Here is a 23200-nt window from a genome sequence, read left to right as displayed (position 1 = left end):
AACCTGTCAACAGTCAACCAGAATCACAGAAGGAGTCAACTACTCATACAATTGCAACACGTCCAAATGAGTAGAGAAGTGAATCGGAATATCCTCAGAAGTTTATCATATGAGATCCAAGTGAAGGAATGAAAATTAGGGGAGCTCTCAAGAAAAAGGAAAATGTAGCATTCATCTCTCATATTGAACCAAAAAATGTTGAGGAAGCCTTAAAAGACTCCCACTGGGTATAAGCAATGCAGGAGAAACTTGATCAATTTGATAAAAATCAAGTCTAGGAACTGCTACCTAAGTCTGCTAATGCTACTGTAGTTGGAACAAAATGGGTTTTCAGAAATAAGCTTAACGATGATGGAAAGGTTGTGAAAAATAAAACCAGATTAGTAGCCCAAGGCTACTCACAGCAGGAAGGAGTCGACTACGATGAAACCTTTGCACCAGTAGCTCGACTAGAGTCTATACGGATTATTCTTGCATATATATCCTTCAAACGATTTAGACTTTTCCAGATGGATATCAAAAGTGCTTTTATAAATGGATTTATTGATGAGGAGGAATATGTAAAACAACCTCCTGGTTTTGAAGATTCAAAATTCCCTTACCATGCATATAAGTTGACTAAAGCTCTTTATGGACTCAAACAAGCTCCACGAGCCTGGTACGAAAGGTTTAGCTCATTTCTACTTGACCATGGCTTTACAAGAGGTAAAGTAGATACTACATTATTTATCAAAATATCATCAGGAGGTAATATTATTATCCAAGTTTATGTTGATGATATTATCTTTGGAAGTGCTAACCCTCTTTTGTGCAAGGAATTCGCTGGTCTTATGCAAAGTGAGTTTGAAATGAGCATCATGGGAGAGCTTACATTTTTTCTTGGACTTCAAATTCAACAATTTGAAGAAGGAACTTTTGTGTACCATACAAAATATACAAAATTAATTCATTCAAAAGTTTGGCAAGAGGAGTGCTAAAGCAATTGGTATACCAATGAGCCGGTCAACAAGTCTCGACAAGGACGAAAAATAAAATCCAGTTGATAAAACTAAATATCGTGGAATGATTGGATCTTTGCTTTACTTGACTGCTAGTCGATTAGATATTATGTTTACTGTGTGCAAATGTGCCAGGTTTAAGTCAGCTCTTAAGGAATCGCATCTGACTGCAGTAAAGAGAATAATTTGTTATCTCATTAGAACTATTTCTTATGGACTATGGTACCCACGTTCTAATAATTTTAAGCTGGAAGGTTTTTCATATGCTGATCTTGCAGGTGATAAGGAAGACAGAAAAGTACCATCGGAACATGTCAATTACTGGGAAAGGCATTAATATCATAGAACAATAAGAAATAAGGCTCAGTTGCATTATCCATAATGGAGGCAGAATATATTTCCATTGGGCAATGTTGTGCACAGTTACTATGGATGTCTCATCAACTGGGTGACTATGAACTATTTTTTAAACCTATTTAAATATTTTGTGATAACGCTAGTGCTATATGTCTCTCAAAGAATCTTGTGCATCTTTCTAGGGCTAAGCATATAGGCATTAAACATCATTTCATTAGAGATCATGTCCTTAAGGGAGATATAGAATTATCATTTGTTGGCACCACTGATCAATTAGCAGATATTTTTACTAATCCTTTACTTGAAGATAGATTTTGCTCCCTAAAAGAACTACTTGGCATAATTTTGCTTGATCATAAAAATTAGGACATGTGTGTTAGTTTTAATTCTTGCATGTCTAATGTTTTTAGTTTTATATTCTCTATATGTATGCATTATTTAAGCGCCTACGATTTTCCTCTATTTTCCCATCAGTTGTAGCTTTCAAAAAAGGAAAATCAATCATCATGACCCTTCACTGACGCCCTTTCCTTTCCTGCACTCAACCGTCAATATCACTTATTTTTAATCCTCTGAACCATTCTCCCTTGTCTTCATTGTTCCTATCGCTCGGAAACCCTTCTCCAAAATCCTTCATACCCTTCTTCAAAATCCTTCAATGTCTAAACATTCCAAGAATCCGTCTACCTCCACTAGAAAAAGTACTCGTTCCAAGGGAAAACCCTCTTCTCAACCTCCGGAACAAGTAGACCTAGGGTCTGATCACTCAGAAGGGTTTGCCTCTTCTTAGGCAGGACCATCTGACCACTCTCACCGAATAGGAGAAAAAGCTATTGGCAAAAGGCCCATGGAAGACCCCCCTTGAATATTTTACCCCTAATAAATCCAAAGTAAACATCTCGAATTCTTTAGAGTCCGACCTCAATTCCTGGGATACCCCAAATAGGGATTTCTTTGTTGCGCTGAAAGAAAATCCCATTGCTCACGGCAGAGTATTCGACCTTGATGACATGGAGGCCCTCAATTGTAAGGTAAAGGATCTGTTTGTTTTTCAAGGATGGTCTAAATTCCTCTTTGTACCCCCTCCCAAAGTCTATGAACCTTTAGTGAGAATTTTTCATGCCAATCTTCGCTCTTGCAAGCCTAATAAGTTAGAATCCCTAGTTCTAGGAAAATGCATTGTCCTTGATTGTGCCATGTTTGACTCAATTTTTTAGTGTAAGTGCTCTGGTTTTCCTATGCTTTTCAAAAATACTTGGCCTGATGATTTTGAAATTTATTTTGATCAAGCAAACGTTGTATTGCTAAGTGTCTATCTGATTTCCTTCCTAACTAGTTAGGTCCCAGTGATGTTAGTTTCAAAACCCGAGTTCTGGCCCACATTATTGCAACTACTCTTCTTCCTCGTACTAGCTTATTCTCCACCTTCTCTCAAGGAGACACCATTCTTGTCTACTGTCTTGTGACCAAACTTAAGGTTACACTATCCTCATGGTGATAAACATACTAATGTGCCACATTTAAGGGGAGGTGTTGTGGTGCATGTTATTTACAGATGATATTGTATTAATTGACGAGACGCGAGACGGTGTGAATGCAAAATTAGAGGTATGGAGGAAGACCCTGGAATCTAAAGATTTCAAGTTCAGTAGCACCAAGACACAATACTTGGAGTGTAAGTTCAGTGGCGAGACTCAAGGAGGGGAAGGGGAGGTGTGGTTGGACTCACAGGTCATCCCTAGAAGATGGAGTTTTAAGTACCTTGGGTCTATTATTCAAGGGGATGGGGAGATTGATGAAGATGTCACACATCGTATTGGGGCAAGATGGATAAAATGGAGACTCACTTCCGGTGTTTTGTGTGACAAGAAGGTGCCACCAAAACCTAAGGGTAATTTCTACAGAGTGATGGTCAGACTAACGATGTTGTATGGGGCTGAGTGTTGGCCAATCAAGATCGATCATGTCCAGAAGATGAAGGTAGCAGAGATGAGGATGTTGAGATAGATGTGCAGGCACACCAGGTTAGATAGGATCAAAAATGAGGTTATTCGCGACAAGGTGGGTGTGGCCCCTATTGAGGACAAGATGCGGGAAGCGCAACTTAGGTGGTTTGGTCATGTGAGGAGGAGGATCACAGACGCCCCAGTGAGGAGGTGTGAGAGGTTGACATTGGAGGGCCTACGGAGAGGTAGAGGTAGGCCAAAGAAGAGGTGGAGAAAGGTAATTAGGCAAGACATGGCGCAGCTTCAGTTGACCGAGGGCATGACCCTTGATAGGAAGGTATGGAGGTCGAGGATTAGGGTAGTAGAGTAGGTAGTCTAGAGTGTTCATAATAGTAGTATTGGCACGCAGTCTCGCTTTCTTTTGGTAGTAGGTTTTATGACTAACCATTATTTTCTTTCATTGTTGATCACCTTACTGTCTTATTATTTTTATTCTGCTTTAATATGGCTTTTTGGTACTGTCCCTTCTTGTCTATATTTTCATTAATATGGTGCTTATGCTTTCCTGAGTCAAGGGCCTATTGGAAACAACCTCTCTATCCTCACAAGGTAGGGGTAAGGTCTTCGTACACACTACCCTCCCCAGGCCTCATGGTGTGGGATAATACTAGGTATGTTGTTTTTGTTGTTGTTGTTATCCTCATGGGTCATAAACTTTATGATTGAGAGTGCTGATGATCCCACCAGTCTACCCTATGGTATGGCTATCACCCACATCTTGGAAGCCCACAACATATCTATCTCATAATACCCCTTTGTCTCTGTTTCAAAGTCCTACAACTCTAGAGCCTTTGCCAGTATGGGGTATGTATATACTAAGGGTTCATGGGTGAAGAAACATGAAGGTGAAGTCAAGAATGTTCCGGTTGATTCTAAGATCAAAGCCTTTGTTTTCCATCATAGTGTAGGTGATCCTGATCTTGTACAGAAATTGACTGCTATTGACAACAAGTTGACCATCATCAAGGACCTTCTTGCTGCAACTCAATCCATTGATGGGGACATCCATGAAATCTCCAAAGAGACTAGGTCCGAAGTTTCAAAGATGAGGGTCAGAATTCTCAAACTTGCAGAAAACGCAGTCAAAACCTTCAAGGAAGTACATGACAAGATTGATGGAGTGACAGTTTCAGCTAATGCCAGTTTTGAGTGTCTGAAGGAGGCGATTTGCAACACTCTCACTTATTTCTTGTGTCATTAGTTGTGGATGTTTCAAACAATATTTTTGCTATTTTGCTGTTTTGGACTGGATAACCAGTCGCTGGATATTTTTCTTTACTTTTGCTAAACTCTGCATGCCTATGATTTGCAAATATTTGCCAATGATGTGCATGTTTGTACTTAATTTCAACTGTATATATGCATATCCCCTCTTTGCTGATGTCCAAAAGGGGGAGAAAAGAAGTCATACATTGCAGAACAAACAGCAGCACTTGTTGAGGGGGAGTCGACTGAAGTATATGCAGCACATGTTAAGGGGGAGTCGACTACAGCGGAGTAGGCCAACAGGGAAGTAAACTGCTGTTTATATATTATTTTTGTCATCATCAAAAAGGGGAAGATTGTTAAATAAGAGTTTCAATGATGAAAAATAATATATCGCATTTGGTGCAGGATCACAAGGGATTAAATAAAGGAATCAAGAAGCCCTATCAATCAAGTATATATTAAGGAAACAATCGATTAATGGGAGCTTTAGAAGCAAAGCAAAGGAAAAGAATCAATGATTAGAGATGAAAAAGGAAGAAGTAGCAGAGATCCAGAAGAAGAATCAATCAATGATGTGATTGATGATTGACGGAAGCTATTATATGAAGGTCCCAAATCAAAGGGAAACAGAATTGCAAAGTGCTGCACTGGAGATCATTGAAGCCATAAATCAAGGGATCTATCGCTGATCACTCAAGTAACGGAAAAGATATGCCTAGAGGATGAAAATCATGTCAAGACCACAAATCAAGGAAGATCAACGAAACCTTGACTTTATTCTTGGAAAGAATCAATTTATGATTCCTTTCAAGGATCAACTCCCTTGGGTATGTAATCTCTCAAGATTCACGTCAATCAAGAGTCAAGAAGTACTCACGAAGTATATATATATATATATATATATATATATATATATGTTCCAGACTTAAAGAAGACATACTTTGAACGAACCATTATCACTCTTTTTGTTCTACTCCAAACAAGCATTGTACTTCTCCTTAGATCTGCTGTGTAATTAGTGAGAGAAGAAAGAGAGATAAACACTGGTGAGGCATTGTATCAAGAAGAGAAAAGTGACATAGAAACTGAGTCGTTGGTGTAAATATACATCAACCATCTTGTACTCGAGATACTTCAAATACTAAAAGAGATCACCCTCGCAACCCAAGGGAACTGGACGTAGGATTCACATTGAATCCGAACAAATATAAAAATCCTGGTGTCTTTATGTCACGACCCAAAATCCTAACCTGTCGTGATGGCACCTATCTCAGTACTAGGCAAGCCGACAACATCAATAACCCATGATTTCCTTTAAATTTAAAAACGTAACGTTTAATACAATACCAAAGATCTAGCAATTTCCGATACAACACTCCCAAAACCTGGTGTCACTGAGTACATGAGCATCTAATGTGAGTACAAGTCTGGAAAATACGGTCTATAATAGTCTGAAACTAAATACAGTAAACAAGGAGATAGAGAAGGAGAGACAAGGTCTGCGAAACACGGCAGCTACCTCAAAATCTCCTGAAAGTCAACTGCGCGAAATGATCAACACCCGCTATGTTCAGGAACACCTGGATCTGCACACGAAGTGCAGGGTGTAGTATGAGTATAACCAACTCAGCAAGTAACAATAATAACTAAGGAACTGAAGATAATGACGAGCTACACAGTCATAGTTCACTTTTAGTAGTTCCAGTAGAGAATAGACATGCTTTCAAATCCGGCAGTTTAAGTCAAATCAATTTTATACAGTTCAATTCCAAGTAATATGGATATAAATTCTTTCAGAGATTTTACAACAATGACAGATAACAACCAAGTGCAACAACAAATGTAAAGCAAGTACAGCCTCTCAGGCAACAGTCACTCAACTTATCACAACAGCTCAACCACTCGGCTCTCAGCCCTCAACACTCACATTTAATGGGTACCCGCGCTCACTGGGGTGTGTACAGACTCCGGAGGGGCTCCTACAGCCCAAGCGCCATAATCTGCACGGACAACTCACGTGCTGCACGGACAACTCACATGCTATAATATCTTGCACGGACAACTCATGTGCCATAATATCCTTACCTCGCCGCCAGGCCCTCGGCCTTACTCAGTCCTCAACCTCTCAAGTCTCTCGAGCTCTCAGAAATTACAAAGATCAGCCCAAACAAAGATAGCATAGTATATCAACAAATATCCAGAAAGACTGAGGTATAATACGCAAGAAAAATCATGACTGAGTACAAGACATCAATTAGCAAATAATTCAACAAGTACGCGACCTCTACGGGTCTCAACAGTACTATAACATAGCCTAAGCATGATTTCTAACATGATTTATAGTCAAATTTCTTCAACACATAGAGATCATATAGCTAACAATAAATTATTTAACTTTACAGTTTCCCGGGACGGACCAAGTCACAATCCCCTCGGTGCACGCTCACACGCCCGTCACCTAGCATGTGCGCCACCTCCAAAATAATCACATGATACCAAAATCCAGGGTTTCATACCCTCAGGACCAGATTTATAATTGTTACTTACCTCAACCCGTGTAATTATTTATTCCGCTATGCCCTTGCCACGAGAATTGGTCTCCAAAAGCCTCGTATCCAGACTCAATTAATTCGAATCAGTCAATATAAATTATTGTAATTAATTCCATAAGAAAATACTAATTTTTTTCCAATAAAATTCGAAATTAACTCAAAAATCGCTTGTAGGGCGCACATCTCGAAACCCGATAAAAATTATAGAATATGAACGCCCATCCAACCACGAGTCCAACCATATAAATTTCACCAAAATCCGACATGAACTCGACCCTCAAATCTTTAATTAAAGTCTATGAAGATTTCTACCATTTTCAACTCAATCCTTACCCATTTGAACTTAACAATCTTTCCACAACCTTATTGGTATGTATATATGATACTCTACACCCAAGAATCATACTATTAATCATCCATCTTTACTTCAAATCCGAAATTGAAGAGTTAGGGAAAGAAATTCTTACCTCTTTGAAGCCCTAGCAAGATCCTTGTAAAATCTTCAAACCTGAACAAGAATTGATAGATAAATCACTAAGTCTTAACTTTCTCTCTCTAAAATGCTCTCACCTCTCTCTAAAATATCAGATTTTTAGCTCAAAAATAAGCTTCAAGGGCTATAAATCGAAGTTGGGTCGGGTCAAAAATTAGAAAGAATGGAAGCTCCGACGCAGTTATGCGATCGCATAACAGGTATGAGGTCCGCATACCAGCCGCATAATTTGGCTTCCAAAGCTGGGCATTACTGACCTGGTCTGCGGTCATTATGCGGCCCGCATGCTTGTTCTGCGGTCGCATAATGCACCATAAAATAGGTCTGCGGTCGCAAAGTGCACCGTAGAGTTTCCTCTATCTGGCTCCTCTCCTAATCCACTTTGCGACCATTATGCGGTCTGCAAAGTAATTCTGCGACCGCATAGTGGTCACACAAATGACCAATTTCCGACAATTGACCAATTTTCGACACCGTAGAGAAATTTCAATAATCTTTGTACTAATTGATCTACCTCGGCACCACCAAACCTTAATTTCCTTAGCAAAATTTCTCCGGGGTCGTTACACATAAGTTAACATCCGGTCAACTTTTTCAACTTAAATTCTAAACCTTGAAACTAAGCGCTCCAAATCATTTCAAAACCTCACCGAACCCAAACTAATTACCCCGACAAACCAAATAACAATTGTAATTCACAATTTGAGCAGTAAATGGGAGAACAGGATTGCAATAGTCAAAACGACCGGCCGGGTCGTTACATTTTATTTTCTGCTTTTCATTTTTGCTTTTTATTTCTGCATTATTATTATTCTATTTTTATCTCTAGTTGACTAATTGGCAAACTAGTCAACTACTTAGAATACTGAAAATAAAAATCGTCAATTCATCCCCCCCCCCTCCTTTTGTACTTTCAGACAAAAGCCAAAAGATTACCTGCTTTGTTTTCAAAGGATGCCAGCTTTCTTATGACCTACTTGTTTGCAATCTCAACACTTGATTTCTTTGTTAATTACAGTTTGAAGACCAATGGAATTATGAGATTGACCTTGTTTCCACCAGAATTATTAATATGAACATTATAACCACCTGGATGATGAGACTGACCATGTTTCTTTTTATAAAATTTGGATCCACCTTTTCTTTTATAAGAGAGATAATCAGCTGATCTAGACGAACTAACAAGGTTCACTATGTCCTTACTTTTCTTCTTTCGGATCCTCCCTTCCTCTACCGCACAAACACAAACAATGATAAGCTCATCAACACTCCACTTATCCTTTTATGCATTATAAGTTATCTTAAGCTGGTCAAACTGCTCAGGAGGAGACCTTCAGGATTAATGAACAAGAAAATCATTGGTAATGGTTACACTTAAATTATTCAGTTTGGTAGCAATGTTACCTAATTCCATAATGTGATCGCGGACACTACCTACAAAATCATACTTTATGGTAGACAGAGAATCAATCAGGCTACTTATCTCAGCTTTATCAGATTTTAGGAATTTCTATCCAATGGCACTCAAGAAATTATTTGCATTTCCATTATCCTTAATTGTACCTTTTATGTGATCAGAAATGGATCTCTTCATAACCATAAGGCTTAATTTATTAACCTTCATCCATTTCTCATACTTAGCCGTTTCATCAGCAGTGCTAGTAGTTGTAGGTTCAGCAGGTTTATGTTCAATCAATGCAAAGTCCAAGTCCATCAGACCTAACATTATTTCAATATCCTATTTTTACTTCTTGTAGTTGAAACTAGTTAGAGTTTCAATGGAATTCAGCTGAGTAGTCATGTTGTTAATAGTTATATAAGCAAACAACACAAAAGTTAGAGAAAATTATGGGCATGAATATATAATTCCAAAGAGTCAAAGACATCTATTGCACCTCCCATTTGGGTGAAAGATGCAATTGTCTCCCCTTTAAAACCAAAGAGTCCAAGGCATTCATTGTATCTTCACCTTTAGGCAAGAGATGCAAAACCTCCTCCCCATATCATCCAAGAGTACAAGGCATATATTGTGTCCTTCCTTTAGGTAAGAAATACAAAACCTTCTCTGACAACAAATTATGTCCTTATATTTTATATACATGAGAATCCAAGACACTAAGGGGTCGTTTAGTAGGATGCATTAGCTTTGTGTATTAATAATACTTTGTTTGGTACACTTTCTGAACCTAGGCATTAGTTATGCAAGCACTAGTTATACATCTTATTTGGTATTATTCTATGCATAATTAATGCATATGAAATCATGATGTTAAAAATGCAATGGGTTTTAATGCATGCATTAGTTTAGTTAGAGATAAAATTATCCTTCAAAATTTATGCTTGATTAAAAAATGCTATTATATTAATGCAAGTTCGATACTAAAATTGTTCCCACTATTTATACCTATAATCCGCCAATTTCTTCATCGTAAATTTATAAATATTTACTCTACTACTATGTACTAGAATGCACTTGTAATCAACTCATTTTTCTTTTATTTTTTAATTCAAACTTTCTTTGCCTACTAATCCAAGAAAGTAAAAAATAAAATTATAGATAAATAAATACTTAGAATATTTTATTTTTTATGAATAAATATTTGGTTCTATACTACAATATAGGTAGACAAATCAAATAATTTTTTTAAACCTTTTTCATATAAAAATATTCCTCAACATATATTTCTTTTAAAAAGATAAAGTGATGGACTGGTTATGAGGGTATTTTTGTAAACAAATAACTCTTTTAGAAATTGTGCAATGCTTTAATGCATCAAACTAAATAATGGAAAAGAAATATGTTAGCATAACTAATGTCATCGTATTAATGCAAGCATAACTAATACCAGCATTACTAATACACCATATTCAGCATTATTCTTATACACCCTACCAAACGACCCCTAAGTTTCATCCTTTGGGCGAAAACACAATATCTCATCTCATAAATTAATTTAGCATCACAAGTATCATAAAGGTAAACCTTCAACACTAGCATACCCTTATTAAGAACACTTTAGGTATGGTGTATTGAGAATATTTCAATGATTCAATTAAACAGACCACTTTGATGACAACTACTAATAAATCGTAATTCCCAATTCATGTATTGAATAATCTCACGTGTATGTAATATTAAAAATATTTCGGTGACTTCAAATAAATAGACCACTTTGGCGATACTATTTATTAATCTTAGTTATACACCCCAAATGTTTAGACTCTCTAATCTCTCTCTCTCTCTCTCTCTCTCTCTCTCTATATATATATATATATATATATATATATATATATATATATATATATATATATAAAAAGTTGGAAATTGGCAAGGTGATTTGGCACCTCCCAATGCCCAGCAATTGTATTTATCTATTATCTCCTTTTTTTGGTATTTTAATTTCCTTTACTCTTCTTATTAATTATTAAAGAATACAGAATAGCGTTAACCCAAAATAGCCAATAAATAAATTCCTAATGAGTAAATAGCTGTTTGCTTTGTCTAATAAAAGCCCAAATAGCCGCTGAAGAAGCTCAAAAGTTTCTTAACACTCAAAAGTTCTATTATTTATTACCTACAGAACCTTGTGTTTTTGTAACAACAATTTTCATGGTAGGTATTAACTCGGGAATGAATGGTAATTATGAACATTAATAACTATTCTATCAATATTTTCTCATAAGTCATAGCTCTCATTAGGAAATGACAATATTCTTCTTGAAATTACTGAAGCAAAAATTGGTCTCACAACCCAGATGAACAAGATCTGGACGAGAGCTTAACAATTGCAGCAAATCAAATTTTAGGTAAAGGATAAGAGATCTCAAAATGATAAAATCATTGCGGAGATTTAACAACGGTGTATTCTCCTCACAATATTCTTGGTGTTGTTACATGTGATCAGTAATAAGATTGTACAATATCGTGTCTCGTAAGAAAATCTTTTCATTCTGTACTCTGCTATTCTACCCTCTCTTTAGTCTTTCAGTTGAATTTTCAGACTATACTATATGGTTACTGTACTTTTCTTTGTTAAGGGTTTTCTATGGAAGAAGGTGGTAAATATTGCAAATAATAAAAAATCTGAGACGACGGAGTATTATTAGGATATTTGGAAGAAGAGGATATTTGCCTATATTTAAAGTTGTTATTTCAAATTTATCCAAATTAGTGGCGGGTGATAAAGAGGAAAAAGAAAGAAAGTAAAGAAATATTAAGGAAATTAAAAAAAATATCTCTAATTAGTAGAGTAAATATTATCATGCATTTGTTGTATCTTACCTTTTTATTAATTTATGTATCTTACTTGTGAATGGATACTTAAATAAGTGTAAGATCTACAATCTAGAATTACCAGAAAATCTTATTCTACACACGTTGTTAGTGCATTGAAACAAGAAAAATGAAAGGGTATGAAATAGGCTTCCTGTTAGGATCGGGAATCCGGATAGTGCGAAATTTAGCCAAACAATGGTATAATGGCAATAACAAAAACAATGGAAGTTGATAACAACGATAATTAAAGAAGATAAAGAAGACACAAATTTAACGTGGTTCGGTCAAGGTAACCTACGTCCACAAGCGGAGAGGAGCAATTTCACTATACCAACAGGAGTACAAAAGAGAGTACAAAATTAGAGTAAACACTCTAATTAATCCCAAATACCCTAAGAGAATAACCTCACAAGATCACTCAAAAGAAAGGGTTCACACAAGTGCTTCCCAATACTAAACTCTCATACAAAACACTCTTAATAAAAAGGAGGAAAGGAAGAAACAAGAAATGAAAACTCAAGTCTTATTGGTGTGTCTAAAATGAACTAATTGTCGTCCCTTTTATAGGCAAAAAAGTCTTGGCCTCTTAGGTGTAAAAGAAGAGATACAACTTGTGCAAATGATGTATACCACATAATGCAATATTTTTGGGTCCCAAAGAATATTGCCAATAAAGTCTACACTTTTCAAAGATACTTATACTTATGTGAGATGGACTACATTAGCCAAAATATTGGCCATAATTATAAATCTCCACCTTAGCCTAATTTTGGCTGATATAGTAAATTTGCTCTACCTTCTCCGCAAAAGCCCCAATGGGCATATGTCAAAATTTAATGCCATCAAAATCAGACAAGTTGTCTGATATCGAAACTATAGTAGGGCCTATAACAGTGGAGCCCAATAAAGTATACGACGAACCAGATCTGTGTGCTTTCATGATCACAAGAGCATCTTGAAAAACTTTTAAAACTCCACTTTCAATAGTGAATTTGCACCCAAGGGATTCTAAAGTGCTCAAAGATATGAGATTTTTCTTCAACTCACGAACATATCTAACATCGATGAGAGTTCTCACCATACCATCGTGCATTCTGATCCGAATTGTACATTTTTCAATAACGTTACAAGTAACATTGTTACCCAGTTGGACAACTCCACCTGCAACTGAATCATGTATAGAAAACAAGTCCCTGCTAGGACACATATGATATGAACAATCGAAATCTAAAATCCACTCATTGTCTAATCTGAAACTAGTTTCAATTGCTAAAAATACAGTTCCCTCAATCTCATCAGTTGCTACACTAGCTTCGGCGGTGTCAGTATTTTTGTGCTCATTTTTTCTTTCTTTATGCTTTTCTTTATTTTTCAGTTTATAGCATTCAGAGATAATGTGACCTTTCTTATGACAATAGGGACACTCTAAATTATTGTATTGGATTTGCCCCTAACAAACAAGCCAACTTCCGCTTGAGTTCCACTAGCTTCCCCAGTAATATCACTTTCTATCTATTCTTTTGATTTTAAGATAGATTTAATATCCTTATAAGAGATATTATCCTTTGCATAAAGCATAGTATCTCTTATATGCTTAAAAGATGGGGGTAGAGAACAAAGCAGTAACACGGCTTGATCCTCATCTTTAATTTCAACATCTATATTACTCAAATCCATAAGAATGGAATCAAAGGTGTCAAGATGAGAGAGAATAGAGGTACCTTCACCCATACAAATTGTATAAATCTTCTCCTTCAAGTAAAGTCTATTTTTCACCGTCCTTTTTATATATAAGGTTTTCAATTTTTCCCACAACCTTTGGCTGTAGTTTCTACAGAAACTTCACGTAAAACCTCATTTGAAAGATTTAAAATGATACCTGCTTTTGTCTTTTTGTCTATGACGGCAAACTCCTCATCCGTCATTTTATTTGGTTTCTTCTCGTTTCCTTGCAACGCCAAGTCTAAGCCATCCTGAATTAGTATAGCTTTCATCTTTAATTGCCACATTCTGAAGTTTGCACTTCGGTCAAATTTCTCAACATACGTCTTTGTTAGAGTCATTTTAGCTATTGAAACTAACCCGGTTAGATCCGGCTCTGATACTAATTTGTTAGGATCGAAAACTCGGGTAGTGCAAAATTTAGCCAAATAACGGTATAATGGCAATAACAAAGACAATGGAAGTTGATAACAACGACAATTAAAGAAGATAAAGAAGACACAAATTTAACGTGGTTCGGTCAAGGTGACCTACGTCCACAAGCGGAGAGGAGCAATTTCACTATACCAACAGGAGTACAAAAGAGAGTACAAAATTAGAGTAAACATTCTAATTAATCCCAAATACCCTAAGAGAATAACCTCACAAGATCACTCAAAAGAAAGGGTTCACACAAGTGCTTCCCAACACTAAACTCTCATACAAAACACTCTTAATAAAAAGGAGGAAAGGAAGAAACAAGAAATAAAAACTCAAGTCTTGTTGGTGTGTCTAAAATAAACTAATTGCCTTCCCTTTTATAGGCAAAAAAGTCTTGGCCTCTTAGGTGTAAAAGAAAAGATACAACTTGTGCAAATGATGTCCACCACATAATGCAATATTTTTGGGTCCCAAAGAATATTGCCAACAAATTCTACACTTTGCAAAGATACTTATACTTATTTGAGATGGACTACATTAGCCAAAATATTAGCCATAATTATACTTCCCATGTTTCATTTTAGTTTCTTCTGATTTTAGCCTATGCAATTAATCTTTAGGTTTTTATTTTTAGAAAAGGAGTAATCTTATTAATCAATCATGAGTATAATTTGGTTTGTTCCCTTGATCTTTTCTAATTTATTCTCCATAAGAAGTATCTGACTGCATTTTACTTGATCCCGAGAAGACATCTCTTGATCAATTCGGCTTTAAGAAAGACATTGTTTTATGCTTTGATCATTTTGTGAATATTTCAAATTTATGAAATTTTTGAGATGATTTTTTATGAATATCCCAAAAGTTTATTGGATTTTCGAGATCAATTATTTTTAGTGGTTATGATTAGAATTGAATTGCAAATACCAAATAGAGTAGTTCATATTATTACAACTTTCTAAATTGTTTATTCATGAAAAAGAAAAAAAAAGTAAATGGGGTTTGGAACTTTCTTATATTTTATATAGATTGTTTGTTTTCTTGTGTTTAATGTTATTATATAAATTGAATTGGAATTTCTAACAGATCGAATTGGCTAGATAAGGCACACTTAATTAAATTAATTATTTTAAAAAACTTTCAAGAAAAAAGTAATAAGTTATATGCATATTTATATCAAAGAATATTATTTATGTAAATATATGTCCACAATTACACTTATATAAGTATTAAAAATATAATCAAATATATATAAAATAAAGATGGTGTTCCAAAAATTATGTCAAAGTTTGGAAGCAAAGGAACACTTTTTCCTTTTCACACAAAACAAAAGTCAACGGTAAATTGACAAATCAAGGGCTCAAAAGGAATTTTCTTTATAAATAATTAAGTACATTAAAAATATATAATTGAACTTTTGGCTATTTATAGTGTTCAGATATTAAAATATTAATTTTATTATTACTATGAAAGTTTTTAATAACCGCGCGCGGATATTTTCCCTAGTATATTTATTAATTCTATTCATTGACCAAAGAGCTAGAGCACGGATAAAATCCCATTAAACCGAAGCAGTATCGTGACCAACAATGAGTTTTGGCCGTTTACTTGACAGCAAATTAATATATTATATACATTAGGAGAGAATCACTCCTAAATAGAAAGGTAAAGCCAAAGACCTTTTGTAAGCTAATTAATTATTAATTTATTATTATTATTATTATGTGTTTGCTCCTTACCACAATTCACAAAATATAAGTTACTATTAATTCCCATTCTGTCAAACCATTATACTGTCACCGTCAAATTGTAATCAAATCCTCCTTTTTTTTTGGTATTAGGATTTCATCGTTTTACAGCCGCCGCAAAATTTCAGCGACAAATAGGTTAACAATAGAGGTTGCAATCTAAAAATCAGAACAGTGGGGCAATTTCGAATTTTTTTCTGTGCCGCCGTCCATAGGAAAAGGATCGACGACTTTTCAACTCCTTTTTGATGGAAACTTAAGATTAATTTTTTGATCTTAAACTCTAATTATGGTGGCTCTAATACTAACGGTAAGTTAATTAATTTGTACCAATAGCTGAAATTAAAACACAATCATAATCTTGAGTTAGAATTTAAGTAAGTGTACCGTTCAACTCCATTGACATAGTAACAATAATAATCGACGTTTAAATATGAGATCAACTTTCACGATCTACTAGCTACACACTCTCACAGTTCGAGGAACTTCACTGATGAGACGTCTAATGTAATCACGTATTCAAGAGGCAAAATACGCTAGAATTTTCTAATGGAAAAATGACATTTTATAACCGCTCTAAAAATAATAGCCGAAAAATATATATATTTTTTTGTATATTTTTTGTATATATATACATTCTGTATGTTATATACCGAAATTATATAAATTTTATACACATTTCCGGCTACCGAATTTAAATAATTTCTGGTGCGGGCTAAAAGTGAAAAAAGCCCTTTTCTAACAGCTAGGGAAGGAGGAGGGGGGTTGGCCGCTATTTATAAAGAGTGTCTACCCATCACATGTCCACTGTTATTGAGCCTCACTTATCCACACATATAGTATCTAATATTAGGCATTTTATTTATCCACCACTTGGGTCACGTCACTATATTTTCAGTTTATAACCAAAAGTCCAAATTCCAACAAAAAGTAGTTGTAAATTTTATGCACCATACTCTCATTTGTGCGTTAAAGGACAAAAATACCAATTATTTGAATGCAAGAAATATAAAGATGATTATTGATTCCAAATTTCATAGAATTTTGAACTTACAAAATTCTCGACTCTCTCACACATGTAATCAATAAAAAGAAAAGAAAATTATAAGAAACGAAGGGAAAATACATATAATAATCCACCAGCTACATAAGCAAAATGAGGAAAGATCAACGATCAAGCAAAAATATTAGAGGTACAAAAATTGAACGAAAATTCTCAACACTTGGGGAGGTCTTTTGGGGGAGGAGGTAGCTTCTGATTAGGAAGTTTTCCATCTAGAACCAACCATGCCATTTTCAATCCCCAACTTGTGTGAACTTCCAGGTGACAATGCATAAACCATACTCCTGATTGTAACACAAACAACATTATATCGGATTTATACTTAGACTTATAATTGAATGAATGATATTACTAGACTTTTTAATTGCAAAACTTTTAAATTACCTGGATTGTCTGCTAGAAATCGAATTGCAACCCAACCACCAGAAGGAACACCCACAGTGTTCCTCTCAATAGGGTCAATAAGGTTGAAATTTGCTGGATCCTTATTGCCGTCAAAATTCCCAAAGCCTTGGCCAACGACAAAGAAGTTAAATCCATGAAGATGAAGAGGGTGACTCTCAGCACCAAGAATACTTGTGTCTTGCATCACTAACTCCACGCTCGTGTTAAATGGCAAAACCATAAGTTTTGTATCATTCTTAACTAAGGTGTTATTTGGAGGATTCCCAGTGTAGTTAAACCAATTTAAAGGACTATAAGGAAAATCAGGCTTGTATATACCGTTGGATTGTCCAAAGAAATGAGATTGGAGAAGTGCAGTTGTAGGTTGTATAAAAGATACATTATTAACTGAAGCTGAGAATTTTGTGCCATTTGGTCCTTGGCAAGTTTTATTATGATCACAAGGACTTGTTCCAAGACCTACTGTGAAAAATAAATGTCTATCGACGTTTAGAGGTACATTAGCAGGGAATTGAGGAGTAGCAAGACTTCTTAATCTACTCGTAAAATTGGTGACAAAAGTGGTGTCATTGAGAGCAGGAAGTAATGGCTTAAAAAATGGTAGGTTTTTCAAATGGGGTTTTGATTTTGATTCATACTCTAAAATTCCAGCAACAGTAGAGTTGTCAAATGTGCCAGGACCCGTCACATATGGCCGAGCAGTCATGTAAAATGTGGCATTAGGAAAATGAGGTTTAGTTTTGAGAAGAACATTGTGAGTTTGTCCTGGTGTAATAATAAGGGTATCTGTCTCAAAGGGTTTAACATAAACGCCATCAGCATCGATAACTCGAAGAGTATGATTCACGATGCTGAAGAAAAGCTCGTCATTAAGTGCAGCATTGATCAATCGAAGAAGATAAGCCTTTCCAGGTTTCATCTTCAGCTTAAAAGTATCTGTATAAAGCACATTCAAATGTGTCAATACTTTTTGCTACAATGACTATAAGAATAATTAAACAATCTTTCATAGTGATATTTGAAATTATATGAAATTTATTTGAATGTTACCTATATTAAATGACAATATCTGATCGATGACAAATTTTATTTTCGAATAATAAATTAGAACTATGTAAGTATATACTCCAAGTTGTGTCATTCATTTTGGAAAGAATTGCAAAATATATTTAACAATAGCATGGTAACTATATAATATAAAGTTTACTACCTTTGGCTGAACAATTATACAAAGGGCCAGGAAGTCCATTGATAGTATAGGCATCAGAAACATTAGGACCTCCACCTGTTTGTAAAGCTTGGGCAATTATAGCCTCAGTGTCTGCATTGAACCATTCGCCTGTGACATTGCATTCATCAGTTCATCATTAGTATATTAATAACTTCCTATAGACAAATTAATTAATGATCACTTATTACCAAAGATGATGGGAACTTCTTTGTAGGGTTTGGCAAATGGATAAGGAGTATTTTTCTTTGGAAGAATAATTATAGGACCATAAACAGTTGATCTCAACCATGAAATATGTGCATGCCACCAAAATGTTCCTCTTTGGCCAATTATAGTGAAGTTATAGACATAACTCTGACCAGTTTGAATGGGACATTGTGTTATATATGCTGGTCCATCTGCCCATCCACTACGAAGCTGTCTAATTCCATGCCTATTGTAGGAACAAGAATATCATTAAGCTTTGGAGAGTTTTTCAAGTTAATTTGTAAGAAGAAAATCTTACCTTTCTTACTTTGTAAACTTCCTTTTCTGCTGTTGTTCTATAAGTGCATGGAAGTCATGTATATATAGATGTTTGCCGGTGATTTGGTGAAATAAAAAATAAAGGGATAATATTGAAGAGAAAGGTGAAGAAGAGAATAGCTTGATTCTAAGTTATCTTTGGTTAGACCAACTGTAGTTGTAGAACAAACTTTGGAGTGGTGTCAAAGAATACAGATATTGTATAGCATATTAGTATATTTTGACATGCAAAACCTTCATATCCTAGGGTGAGTTGAAGTTAATTAGTTCACTCATCGTAATAAAATTTAGTATGAAGTTTTAAAAGCAATAAGACTACCACGATTTTAGAATTTTGGTGGTGCTAAAGAAAACATTTTTGAAACAAAAACTGTATGAGTGAAGATTAGTTTAACTCATTAAACTAAATCCATCTAAATCAGAACTTGATAAAATTAAAAGAGAGTGCATGATGTTTCTTTCGGAGCGGTTTAGTCATTAACTTCATTGAAAATTGACAAGTCAAGCATAGCACCATATTATCGACGATTTTAAAGATGCTTTAATTTCAAGGAATTAGGAAAACTAAGCATGTTGGATAGCTTGTCGACTAATACATTGTGCATGTGGCCATATTTTAGGTAATCACATGGTCAAATTATAATAGTTTTTTTATACCTTTTCAATGTATATATAATGCTATTAAAAGATACTTGCTTTTCACCGCCAAGGTAACTATTAGTGTTACTGTTTGCCCATAAAACGGTACAGTTGAATTTATACGTGATTTCTAGACAAGTGAATTAATTCGATCCTGAAATAATAAAATAATTGAAGAAATACGCAATACTTAGCCTTGAAGTAAAGATAAAAATCGCGGAAAGAGTAATTCCGGGAGCAGAGCTTCCGGGCAGAATAGCAATGAAATCAAGGAATAAGTAGATAAAATTGTATAAAGTTTTGAATCGATTATAGCGTAAGCTTGCCAGAAAAATCCTGTCCCTTACAATGATAACAGAGCTCATTATTTATAGTTGCACCTAGGGAACAAGGTGCTAGGATCATGCTCTTCTTTAATGTCAATTATGAGGGCCATTGAAGAAGGTGTAACAGTGAGCATAAATGACAAATTCTCTGTAACGGGCATTGCACTAAATGTTATGGAATATTCTCCATTAAATGCTAGCGGGCGGAGGGTATTTATTGCATATTTACGAGTATCATTATTTCCGGTGACAAATGGAAAAACTGCCTTCGGTTTTAACTATCCCCTCCTTAGGCTCCACGTGTCACTCTCTTAAGCGGCCACTTGGCATAGCATATTTTACCCTATACAGATAGTCCCCTGCTTTTCGGTGATATAACTTTGTGTCACCGGAAAGTTGGTAGAAACATTCTTTTTGGCAAAAATTACTATGATTCCTTTTGAAAAGCTTCTGACGGTTGATTTAGATACACGTCTCTCCACATTTAATGCCCCGAATATGCGTCATCCCACGATTCAGCATAACTTTTGCTGGTTATCGAGGTAATCATGGCCACGAATTAAGCCGCCTAAAACTTTACTTATACGCATCAACCTCCTTCATTCATGCTCCATAACTCTCCAAACTCTCTAAAACTCTCTTTATTCAACTTGTATCTTGTTTTTCAAACTTTCTTTAACTTTCTTCAAACGAAAAAGTTTTTTCTTCTTCCATAATATATAATGGCTTCTTCTTCAAAGAATACCAGTTCCTTAAAGAATAAGAACAAAGCCAAGGACGCTACTCATCCAACAGTGAGTATCATCATCCGTAGAAGTCTTGTTACAACAAAAGACTTCGAAGCCGTTAGCAGGTATCCTTCTTCCATCCGTCCTTCCAGTATTCCTGCTGTGAAGGAAGACTGTCATTGCCAGGACCTAGACATTATTGCTCTCGACCTGGCGGAGCGGGTAACCTTACCCAGGATGGGTTTTACGTACTTCTATATGTATCCCTTCACTTTAGAGATATTTTCTCTGAGTGGAGAGCTTGACTCTGTCATTGAGGAGTTTTGCCTCCGCTATCAAGTATGTTAGGCATAGGTGATTCCCGCCGTGTGGAGGACGATTGCTTGCCCTCGGCGCCTGTGTCAGGAAACGAGGGAGGAGCTAACTTTAGCTCATGTGATGAACCTTTATTCCCCCAAGATCTTCCGTGGGGGGATGATCAACTTCAGCAAGCGGGGCCACCATGAATTGCTATCTAGCATGGATAATGATAACGATCGTGGGTGGATGGAACGGTATGTTTTAGTTGCCACCAGTGATATCATCCCGGCCTCGGCTCCTTCCTTCCTCGAACTGTGGAACCATACTCGTAAGTATACAATCTGTTTCTTTCCTTGTTAAAGATCATTTCCTCGTCATTATTAAATTTTCTTCCTTTTCCTGCCTCAGCGGCTTGGTGGGTTCCCCTCTAGGGTTGAGGGCCTGGACCAATAGGTTCAGAAGATTTTGGACGTTACCACGCCCGAAACCCGCTCGTGGAAAGAGCTGTCCCTGAAATACAGGTGGAAGGCCAAAAATTATGGTAAGTCTAACTCATCATGTCATTACATTTTCTTATGAGAAAGTTATCTGACTCCTTCCCCCATTTGAATATAGGTCTACCCCAGGCTCAGTTGTTGTCCCAATGAGGATATTTTAGTTGATCCTACTGATGCGGAGAGGCTGCTGCAGAAAGCATTTTCACAGACAGGCGTCTCCGGGCCTGTTTCTGGTGCAAGTTCTTCTTCTCGGAGTCCCCAGACGGAAAACAAGCAACCAAAAAGAAGGTGTTCCTCTGTGGCCGGGGGAAAGAATAAGAGGGAGAAGAATGCTGCCCCTGAGTCATCTCTAGAAGTCGTGGTGACGAGCCCTCCACCCGAGTCGGCCATAGATACCGTGATTATTGACGATGATGGAGAAGCTAGCGAGGAAGGAGCTTCTCTACATAGAAGACGACGACCTTCCTCAACTCAACAGACCCCTCAATTTGTTGAGCTAGTTACACCAACCGAGGATGATATCTGGGCGCTTTGGGGAGTATGAAATGGTGGAAAATGCTAACTCCCGCTTCTGGGTCCTAGTCGATGTGCCCGGTATTTTGGAGTTGAGTACCGGGTCCCTTCTGTACTTGGTAGACGAGTAACCAACAACCAGCACTGCGTTTGTCGCAGCTGCTTCTCACCCTTCAACACCATCAACTTCATCTCCATCTTCACCAACACCAGCAACTGCTACATCATTTCCACCTTCGTCAACTCTTCCACTAGCAACTGCAACATCTCCACCGGACGCATCGGCTCGCGAAGAGGGTGTCCTTCTCCCCCAGTCCCCAGTTCACGGGAATTTAGGGGAAAACTATGCTCCCCCTCAGAAGATCCGCAAAGGAGGAGGAGCGTTACTCTTTCGGTCTCCACCGGATGCAATTTGCTATTCTGACTGGTGGAACTTGCTAACTATCTGAAGCCTTTGGCTTCAAAGAAAGATTGGGAAAAGATACAGGCTCTCTTGGGAGAGTGCTTGTTGAACAATGCCATGCACAACGCCACAGAGGTACATTCTTTACTTCCTTTGTTATTTTTTCTGTTTTTACCTGAAAATATCCTAATTTTTTCTTTCTTGTTTTGTAGGCCAACTGTCTTGCTTCCGAGGGCCTCCAAAGGCTGATTCGAGAAAAGGAAGAACTTACCTCCGTACGGGATCAACTTTTGGCCGAGCAAGAGCAAATTGTTGCTCGCCTCTCAAAATTGGAAGCCAAAGCTGCTAAGGCTGTTATATTGGAGACTCGTTTGCAGCAAAGTGAGCAAGAAGTGGTAACCCTTAGCCAAGAGATTGGCCCGCTGAGGGTTAAATTTGACGAAGCCAGGGCCAAATGGGCTGAAGTTCATAATGTCGTTCTTGCTGCAACCGACCGCGAGGGTGCCTCCGCTGAAAGATTGACCAACTTAGAGGTTGCCTTGAACTCCAAAATTGAAGAGCTTGCTACTGTGGGGGTGAAGCATGCCTAGTTAGAGGAGAACTATAGGAAGACTATTGAGCATAATAGGCTCTTTAGCTCAACTGTCTGTGACCTCTATGTTAGCCTCAAATCCGCTAGATCCGCCCGGAAAAACCTTTCTGTCGAGGTAACCCAACTCAAAGAAGAACTTAAGCGCTGAGCGGCTTCCCTTATTGTTGAGGAAACTTATGTTATGTATAGCATGAGGAGAA

At 36.6% G+C, this 23200-nt stretch overlaps 1 protein-coding gene across 1 annotated transcript; it reads right to left on the bottom strand.

Moving 5' to 3' along the window:
• Positions 1 to 16790: 16790 nt before the first annotated feature.
• On the bottom strand, positions 16791 to 20128 carry LOC107773223 (laccase-17-like). The gene is made up of 5 exons (XM_075225083.1): positions 20022 to 20128; positions 18666 to 18910; positions 18457 to 18585; positions 17226 to 18182; positions 16791 to 17125 (listed from the first exon to the last, which is right to left on the bottom strand). The coding sequence occupies exons 1-5, from the start codon at positions 20126 to 20128 to the stop codon at positions 16995 to 16997; spliced, it is 1569 nt and encodes a 522-aa protein (XP_075081184.1). The 3' UTR covers positions 16791 to 16994.
• Positions 20129 to 23200: the final 3072 nt, after the last annotated feature.

The sequence above is a fragment of the Nicotiana tabacum genome, chromosome 2, assembly GCF_000715075.1.
Source record: "Nicotiana tabacum cultivar K326 chromosome 2, ASM71507v2, whole genome shotgun sequence".
Taxonomy (NCBI): Eukaryota; Viridiplantae; Streptophyta; class Magnoliopsida; order Solanales; family Solanaceae; genus Nicotiana; species Nicotiana tabacum.
Note: the sequence above shows the minus strand (reverse complement) of the source record. Positions and strands in the feature narration are given on the sequence as shown.